General features: G+C 40.5%; 1 protein-coding gene across 3 annotated transcripts in view; it reads left to right on the top strand.

The window, feature by feature from the left end:
• The window catches only part of LOC137975598 (centrosome and spindle pole-associated protein 1-like), a 51,460-nt gene that overhangs the window by 26,440 nt on the left and 15,020 nt on the right, over window positions 1-10,000 (top strand). For all 3 annotated transcript variants that reach the window (XM_068822718.1, XM_068822717.1, XM_068822719.1), the window contains exons 23-29: window positions 903-973; window positions 3,059-3,112; window positions 4,682-4,747; window positions 4,870-4,953; window positions 6,603-6,758; window positions 8,895-8,957; window positions 9,715-9,790. In XM_068822718.1, coding sequence (XP_068678819.1) covers window positions 903-973; window positions 3,059-3,112; window positions 4,682-4,747; window positions 4,870-4,953; window positions 6,603-6,758; window positions 8,895-8,957; window positions 9,715-9,790 — 570 coding nt within the window. The remainder of the gene's footprint in view (window positions 1-902; window positions 974-3,058; window positions 3,113-4,681; window positions 4,748-4,869; window positions 4,954-6,602; window positions 6,759-8,894; window positions 8,958-9,714; window positions 9,791-10,000) is intronic.

The raw sequence follows: 10,000 nt of genomic DNA, 5'->3' as shown, positions 1-10,000 counted from the left end.
TATCGTGAGAACAACATCATTAACAACGAGTTAAAACTCTGAAAGCCCGAAACTCCCGTGCTGCATATTAATTCAGCCGCGTACACACCCATTGCATTCTTAAACTGTTGAGTCTTTGACGTCATTGTCTCCTCGATCCAGCTCTCTCAAGATTCTAAAGCTAGTAATGGCGGAACATAGACCGTATTCATAAATGGCGGTCAAGAAATTATTCTTTTGTCTTTGTGCTAATCATCCTAACTAGCCTCACTTTGGAACAAAAATTCCTTTGAATTTTGCTCGTGTTTACGAGGCTAGTTAAGATGATTAGCATAAAGACAAAAAGAATAATTACTTAGCCGCCATTTATGAATACGGTCTATGATGTTAAAAATTTCCAGTTAAAATAAACAGGTATCTTTTTTTGAAATCAAGGCTGTTTAGTTAACATAGTTTTGAAATTCAAAGAAAAAAAAAATTCTGTTCTTAAGCGAGGAAAAATTGTTGCGGAAACATTGTTTCCCGAAGTGATTCCTCGGCGCGCAAACGAGGAATCATTCGCCCTTTTCACACGGCGGCCATATTGTCCCGAGAGACCAAAAAAGCTTGTTTTACCACGCCAAGCCTCGCAGTGGAAACCATGGGGGCGAGGCTTGGCGTGGTAAAACAAAGCTTTTTTGGTCTCCCGGGACAATATGGCCGCCGTGTGAAAAGGGCGAATTTGCTGAGGAAGAAAATGTTTCGTGGGACCGCAAACGGGGAAACATTTGCTTCCGCAACAATGTTTCCGCAATATTGTTTGCTCTTTTGCTGGCGTATTACTCGGCAACGCAGCCATGTCGTGACCTTTGAATTGGAAATCGGCCACAGGATATCCTCCCTGTACCCTCTTGTTGAGAATGGCGGTTTTTTGTGCACAATAGGTCAGGCAGCGGAACAAGCAATGAGGACAGGGTTCGGAAGATCAGATCCTCTGAAGGAAGCACAACCTCAGGTGAACATTTGTTCAGTTTGTTCGGTAGACCATTTTGGCGGTGTTTCAAAAAACCATATATATATATATACCGGTATATATATATATATATATTTATATATACGTAAAGTAGGCTTGTATTTGCTGTACTAAGAGTGCTCTATACCATGCGGTAGTGCAATTATAAATGAATGAATAATCAGGACACGATCATACTTTTGCCTCTGGTTTTCATACAGGCCTGTTTCGTACAGGACGTTTAGTTTGTCCTGCACTCATCAGTGTGTAACCAAGAGTGATTTTATTCGTTGAAGATTACCGCTTTTTAGTCATACATGGCCGTTCGTGTTGCACGCTCCTATTTACCTAACGTTCTTCAATAGGTATTTCTCATTGTGTCTACATTTACTAATCAACTCGTTGCGCTTATTGCGCATTATCCGTAAATGCTTTCCGAAAAGCAATAAATTACACAAGATCTTCAACAAGAACACAATAAAACTATCCTACAGCTGTATGCCAAACGTAAGAACAATCATCGAAGGAAATAACAAAAGAAAACTGGCAAAAGGCAGCAAAGATAATGTCCAGAAGGAATGCAATTGTCCGAGGAATACCACGTGCCCATTACAAGGAAAATGCCTCTCAAGAGACATCGTGTATCAGGCAACGGTGAAGACCAGCGAAAAGGAAGAAAAGTACGTAGGACTCACAGCAACTGATTTCAAAGCAAGGTACGCAAACCATAAAGCATCGTTTAAAGCAAGAGCGAAGAGCAACTCAACTGAACTGAGCAAACACATTTGGCAATTAAAGGACAGCAGCACCGACTATACAATTTCGTGGAAAATTCTTTGTCACGCCTCGCATTATACTAACGCGACAAAACGTTGTAATTTATGCATAGCTGAAAAATATTACATCATATGCCAGCCGCAAACAGCAACACTCAATAAGCGCAACGAGTTGATTAGTAAATGTAGACACAATGAGAAATACTTATTGAAGAAAGTTAGGTAAATAGGAGCGTGCAACACGAACGGCCATGTATGACTAAAAAGCGGTAATCTTCAACGAATAAAATCACTCTTGGTTACACACTGATGAGTGCAGGACAAACTAAACGTCCTGTACGAAACAGGCCTGTATGAAAACCAGAGGCAAAAGTATGATCGTGTCCTGATTATTCATTCATTTATATATATATATATAAACAGACGCGCGATTCGAGATAAAAACGAGCAGATGTTAAAAATAAAAGATTTTAAATGCAAATTCATGCGACTACTTTCAAGAACAAAAGATCATTATATATATATAACTGCAGACAGTACTGTTTCGGCCTTCTGGGCCTCATCAGTGCAGTGCTGATATCTGGGATGGAGGTTAAGCTTATAAAGCCACCCCAAATGTCCCACTCATGTGGTACATCTAAGCCATGCCAGAGTGCTCAAACTAGCGAGCTAGCGAGCATGCGCAATTGCTAGCGGCAATGACTCATCCCAGTAGAGTGCTCAATTTGGACATGAAAGCAAGAGCTTTGTAATGCCAAAGAGCTATATCTAACTGCAGACAGTACTGTTTCGGCCTTCTGGGCCTCATCAGTGCAGTGCTGATGTCTGGGATGGAGCTTAAGCTATAAACCACCCCAAATGTCCCACACATGTGGTACATCTAGGCCATGCCAGAGTGCTCAAACTAGCGAGCTAGCGAGCATGCGCAATTGCTAGCGGCAATGACTCATCCCAGTAGAGTGCTCAATTTGGACATGAAAGCAAAAGCTTTGTAATGCCAAAGAGCTATATCTAACTGCAGACAGTACTGTTTCGGCCTTCTGGGCCTCATCAGTGCAGTGCATTTAAAATCTTTTATTTTTAATATCTGCTCGTTTTTATCTCGAAGCGCGCGTCTGTTTCTTGATTCAATGCTGAAAATTGGCCGGTTGGCCTGGGACCAGGCCGAGCGGGGATTGGGGAGGGAAAGGTGTTCCCCTGACTTGAATTACGATAATCGTATATATTAAACATATAGATATATATATTTTGAAGCATAACTTGCACTATTATGATCATTAGCATGTCTTAGTATGTTTCTTCTCAATTTCAGGACGACTTGAAGAAAGCAGCCAGGCTAGAGTATCAAGAATTCCTTCGAAAACAGGTGCATTATTTATCTTCAAAGTTAACGTCGTTATTTCTATTTATGGCCAGGGGAACAAAGTAGACAATAAGAAAGGAACAATGACTTACAATTGGCGGTTACGTCCAAAAATACACGTTATTTAATGCAAGTTCAAATTTGATACCGAACACGAAGCATCCTCCCTTCATTTCGTATCTATTTCTAGCAATAAGGGTAAGGGTTATCACGGTCCAGTCAAAATGTGCCGGCAGGTGGCAATTTTGCCGCTTAGAACGAAATATGTGTTGCCTTCTAAAGTTCATCGATAACGAATTAATGTGAGGTCTCTACTAGACCAAAATTAAAAGTAACAAAAATATATACATCAACTTTTCTTTTGATGAATTGCAGAAGCAGTCACGCGTGACATGGCTTCTTCTGATTGGTTAAAATTGGCGGCCCTTTCTTTGTTTCGCACGCAAAGTCACAGTGTATCTAAAAATAAATCCATTTGTGACTGTGCTGCCATTATCGACTGCAAAATGGTCGCGTCTATATCAAACAACTACATGTTCACACTTCTGAATAAAGCTACTGGTGGAAAATAACAGTCAAATGAGGAAAAAAGCCCTTGAGCAGTGTTATCTGTAAGCTGAAAAAGAGGGGCTGAGTTTACCCCAACAACGCACCAGATACAACTATTTGAAGCCGAAATTTTCACAATATTTCAGGGGGGAATTCCCCCTTTCCCCCGGCACGAGCGCTTTTAGAGTAAAAATAGAGAATGAAAGATTCACATTTGTTCGCTCGTGTTGTCGTGAAAACCTTAAATTGGTGATTTCACGTAGTTGTTGTGAAGAGTGCCGCAAAAATATGCTCTAAAATGCGTGCGTCACTTGCAGCAACAACAACAACATGTACTTTATTGATACAAAAATTTAGAGAACATGACTGACCCGCGGGTAGCGTCAGCTAATCTAGGCAGGCCAGACTTACAGTTCACTTAAGGATGAGTTATAAATATAGAGAACGATACAAGTGAAAATAGATAAACGACGGAGGGAACAGAATATATGAACAAAAGCAGATAGCAGAGCATAGAAAAAAAGAAGAAACTTCGGCACCATTATTTTCCTCTTGATATTGTTGTTTTGTGGCCTTCTTTTTGACGATTGCTTCGCAGAAGTCCCTGTTTCCAACTATGACCAGTGAAGACAGGAAACATGTCACAATTATTCGAGATGGCCGCGCCCGGGAAATTTGAAAGTGCAAATAAGTGATTGTAAGGGTGCGTTCGATTGACCCTATTCCAGAATAAGAATACGTGGAGTGATGATTTAAAGCGGTATGTCTGGCGTTTTGAAGCAACAAGGATAATAAAGATATGTTTAAAATAGCATTTTAGCGGGTGTTTGACAAGTTTATTGGCAATCTCCGCAAAAACGAAGGATTTCTAACTTTCTATTCTGTGTATTCCAATTCCGGAATACGGTCAATTGAACGCATCCTAAGATTCATTTTTTGGATACAAACCAGTCCTTTCCCTGTACAAAATTTTCTTCTCTTTCTAATTTGGGATCAATCAAAAAATTGTCGTTTCAATTTAAGGTTGAGGAGAAAGAAAAGAAGAAAAAGGAAGAACTTGAGAAAGTTAAGAAAGAAGAAGAAGAGCTGGTACGTTCAATTTTTTTAAAAAAACTCTTTCTATGTATGGGCATTTTTAAGCTCATATACGTAACATAATTAACATTAATTCTGTGGTGTTCCTTTGCATTCTGAAATTAATTGTTCACCAGGAAAGAAGAATTGAGGAGGATAGGTTGAAGATGCAGAAAGACTTCGAAGAAGAACAAGAGAAAACCCGAAAGAAAGAGGAAGAGGTACAAGACATTGACTTAATTATTATTGCTCTTATCGTACAAAGCAAGCACATGGTTGTCTTTCAGTTTGTAATGAATTCAATGTTCTATGTACAGGTTTTAACCCGAAGAAGTGGCATCCTTTCACTGCTAGCAGAGGTTTCTTGTCTTTTTGCGTTCGCTGGGGTGATGAGTACGGCAAAAGAGACTTCTGCCATGCATGGGTCGAAACTCACTGAGTTGAGCTTGCGCGGTGGTTACTTAGCGACCGAATACTCACGTGATACTTCATGTTGTGTGGGCTCACTTAACAAAAGCGGAATTTAAAGGAATGCGCTGGACACAGCGGGCTCAAGTCACGGTCAGCAAACATATCAAGGGGCATGTGGTTTTAAGAGTGCTGTCCAAGGGCGTGGACGGCGGTTGGATCAAAGTGAGTTTCGACCAATGCCAGAGGTCTCTTTTCCCGTACTCGTCAGCCCAGCGAACGCAAAAAGAAAATATTTCCGAATTTAGCTTGAAAACAACGCTTGAGAGCGTTCATGTGTGATTATGACAGTATTCTTGTCTGTCGTTTCAAAAAGATGCTGGATGCTATTGATATAACCAAAACAAATTTGGTAAACTCCAGAGGCGAAATACAGTAAATAATGCGAGTCAAACAAGTAAATCAAATGATGTATTGCAAAGCAGATACCCATCCCAGTAGTAATGCCTACGGCCCTACCAACTGCGGCAACCCTTGTGTCAAGTACAAGCGCTCTGCTAATTACCATATATGATTTCAAGGGCATCGTAACACCCCTAAATTTTTGGACGTGGGTGGCCTGTGGAGGCAGTGTCACCCAGTGGTTGAGGCGCTTGCCTTGAGATCCGGAGATACCGGGTTCAAGACCCGCTCTTACCTCTCGTTGAATTTGATTCTGGTAGTCCCTGGTTCAACTTCCCAGCTGCACTTGAAAATAGCCGACTGGTTTGCCCCCGGCCGGTTGGGATTCTTATCAGTTGTTGTTCCGTTCCGTCGTTTCGTAATGTTTCATTGGCCCTGAAAAGCCCCTATGGGGAGCGGTCAATTAAGTATGTATTGTATTGTATTGCCTGTGGCATCCTACAGGAAAATAGGGTGACAATGTCGGCTAAGGTTTTAGCATGTCGATTGCCTGGAGGTTAACAAAATGAACGCTAAGCAAAAAATGTCCGTTGTAGCATATTCAGTCAAATCACCTATGGTCACAATTATTCTCTGAAACTATGTCATAATGCGTGGCTTCTCACAATTATTACAAGCCCTTAGAACATCTAGTACAAGTTTGGTGGAATATCCTTGTTTATCTCATGCAAAGGGTAAGACCTTACTGCGCAAAAGGAACTGAACAACAACAAAACAAAAAGCCCTACCATGCACAACAAAACACTGTTTTATTAATACGATTTGCCGGTTTGCAGACGCCCTGGTGTTCCTTCAGATGATCCATTCTACGTTGCGCAAGTCTTAAAAGCGGAGTGGTTAATTTTAGTGAATGGAGTTAATTTTTGCGTCGTTTTATTTTGCGGATCGGGGTCAATCTGCAAAATCCGCTAAATTGTTATGGAGGAACGGGCCTCTGGCTTGGTAACCACTGCTTGGCTTGGTAATTACTGTTACAACTATTCACGACTTTCCTTATCAGGTTCGATTGAGGAACGAACAGATTAAAGAAGAGCAAGAAGCCAAAAGAAGAGAGGCAGAGACGAAAAAGAAAGAAATGGAAGAACAGAGACAAGCTGAATTGAAGAGAAAACTTGACGCTGAGATAGCAGCCAAAAAAGCTGCTTCCAGTGAAACTGTAAGCACCAAGCTTTTGAACCTGATGTAGAGCTTCCATAAATTCGGGCTCCCCAAGAAATACCGATTTTATAAAATTTCTTAATAATGAACAAAGTCTGAGAAAGTCAGGGTAAACAACAAGATTATTTCGGACTTTGCTTTGACCATGGAGAGTTCGATCTGGATAAGCAAAGTCCATAAAAGGCTGGGAGTTTTTTTTTGAATTTGAGAAGACAGTTGACTTGCGCACGAAATCCTTTTTTTTTCCGTATTGTTTTCATGAAAAATAGAGCGTTTTCACTCACGTGACTAAAATAAATGCTAATTTGATGAAACAAAAGAAACTATTTACATAAAAATAGAGTTCAATTCCCAGAGGATTAGTTTGGAACACCATCATGGCCGCCGTTTCTTTGTTTTGGAACACCAACATGGCTGCCGTGACGTCATGTGAAAACGCTCTATAACCATAGTAACAACAAAAGACTGACGTGTTTAGTTTCTTCACCTTCACCTTCATTAGCGCCTATAGGTTTTTCCTTTCCATCAATTGCACCTAATTTTCCTTTGTAAACTTGAATTTCAACCATTTTCCCGGCCCTTACGCACGCTTTCCAAAGCATCGTTTGGTAAAGTTAAGCCTCATTTACACTAGCAAGTTTTCCTTGACAAGTTTTCATTGGTAGTGTAAATGGAAAAATATGACAGTTTTTTTTCCTCGACAAGTGTCCTTGTTCAAAAACTGGCATGCTAGTTTTTGAACAAGGAGACTTGTCAAGGAAAAACTTGTCAAGGACGATATTTGCTACTGTAAATTACGTGTCAAGTGCACTTGTCAAGGAAAACTTGTTATATTTTCCATTTACATTACCAAGGAAAACTTGTCAAGGAAAAATGTATCAAGCAGAACTTGCTGGTGTGTACAGTCGGCAAGTTTTCCTTGACAAGTGGGCTTGTCAAGGAAAACTTGCTAGTGTAAATGAGGCTTTAAAATTCAAGTGAGAAGTAGAGTTTTTTTTTGTATCAAGTTTCTTTGGCGTTCCGTCCTGCCAGTAACCCTTCAACAATTTAGTCCAATATATCTGATCCCGTTTGTTGCAATTACGAGCAAATGTAATTCTAACAGGGTTGTTACTAAAATGCGCTTATGCTTGCGTTCGCTTTGCGTCGTGTGAAAACGAAAATACAACATAAGCACAAGGAAATTTGTTGCGTCTTTCCAGTTAAAGCACTCGTTCCAGATTCACTGCGTCTGAGCATTTGAACAAAATGGCGGTTGCCGTGGTTGATTTGATGCTTATGTCGACATTCGTTTTCACTCGCATAAGCTGCTTATGCTTGGGCTTGTGTCGCTAGTGAAAACCAGGCTTAATTATCTTTAATTTATGCACCCGTGGCGTAATTGGAGACGTCGCACGTTAATATAGGCCTTATTCACGATAGCCGCCATGTTGGTTTTCATATTGTCATGCAAATTAGCCATGCGTTATGCTTGGGGGCAAACGTTGAAAAAAAAAGCAAATTGCGGAAAATCGGCTCAACGAAATATTGAAATAACATTGCAAAAAGTCCATTTTAGTATTTAGAATTAAGTACCTTTTATAAAATTTTTTTATCTTTTGATTGCCTTTGACATTTTCACTTTCTACTTCGTTATCTGCTCATTTTTCACTTAAAAAACATCGAACTAACTTGTGTAATCATTCTATTTTACTACTTTGGTGATAAACGTTCAATGAACGTGAAACAAATCATCTGTGTGGCTAAGGTTTTCGTTATAACCTCTCGAACTTGTCTTGTTTGCCCCCCAAAGAAGTGTGTAGCTAATTTGCATGATAATAGCAAATCCAACATGGCGGCCATCGTGAATAAGGGCTATTGGCTTAGTTCGCTTAGTTTGTTTGACAAAACAGGGTGAGAGAAGCGTTTCAACCATAGGTTCTCAGAGTTGGATGTAACTCGGAAGAAAGATATCTAAGTCATGCGCCCCTCCCTATTCCAAGAAATAAAAAAACAGGTGCGAAAGCTCGACACGTTACATTTTGTCAAGTGACATATAAGGTAAAACAGGACAGCACTAATCTACAAAAAAACAAGCCAGTTTGCCCTTGACTGTGAAAGTCTAGAAGTCATGAAGTTTTTGTTACCCTTTTAGGGTTCCTCCAGTCAAGCGAGAGGGACCTCACCACCGATTCCGACAGTGCTAAAGAAAATGGAGGTACGTTGGTACAAAAGAAATACATGAATTGTGTGCGAAAGGTTGTAATTTGTTTTTCGCTTTTAAATTCAAATTGTCTGTGTTTTCCAGACATTATGCAGCGTTTCGTCGATCTTGAAACTAGTCAAGCCCCAATATTTCATCCGCGCGCCATTTTCAACGGAAGAGCTTGCTTGCAGGCTATGACCTTCGTTGTGCAGTAGGCCACCTGATGGTCATTATAAACTCGTGAAAAGGAAACGGAGCAAAACGAACTGGCCTCCCGGACCCGTCAGTTTGTAAAGAAAATACAATTTAAAGGAACAGTGAAAGGTCGATGATCCGTCGTATTCTTCTGGAGGAGTACATATCACCCTCGAAGTTCGTTAATTTAAGGACCTTGTAGAGTTAGTCCCAAATGTTTTTAGGCCAAAGGTTAGCTTTAATGAATGTTTAGGTTTGTTTCTTTATTGGTAAAACATGTAGCTTAGAGACGTGCTACACTCTTCGACCGCTGTCCCATAAACGCGTGTGCTCGATCCTCGTTCAGCGCTTTCGATATAGCTTCACCCCGATAGATGATGGGAATTTCCGAACTTAGATCCAAGGGAATAATGGGCATTAGTACACGATGGCCCCCAACTCTGTGTAGCTATTTTCACGTAGCAGAAGAAGGCTTTGTTTCACACGCCAAGATTGATTTATCAGGAGTCCATAGTTCCCAAAAAGTTGAAGCCTGACATTCTTTGGCATTTTAATGGTTTTTTTTTTTTAACAGGAGGAGAGCCAAGACATGAGCCTGAGGCCTTCTTCACCTCCCATTCCTACAATAGCTAAAAAGCAAACCTCCCAAGGTAAGAAATAATAGTAAGAAACGTGTGTTATCAACTGATTTAATTAAATTGGTCATCAAATAGACTGTAGGCCAGTCCATTTCTTTGCGTCACTACGAATTTGCGTACTTTCAGTTTTTCGTGAAATTGGGGACAGACACTCTCTCCAGTCCCACTCCTCCGTTGTTCATTCGCCCCAGATCTTTTTACAAAAAACCCGGACACTCCCAG

The sequence above is a fragment of the Montipora foliosa genome, chromosome 11 (assembly GCF_036669935.1).
Source record: "Montipora foliosa isolate CH-2021 chromosome 11, ASM3666993v2, whole genome shotgun sequence".
NCBI lineage: Eukaryota > Metazoa > Cnidaria > Anthozoa > Scleractinia > Acroporidae > Montipora > Montipora foliosa.
The sequence above is the reverse complement of the archived record's forward strand: the minus strand, read 5'-3'. Positions and strand labels throughout refer to the sequence as shown.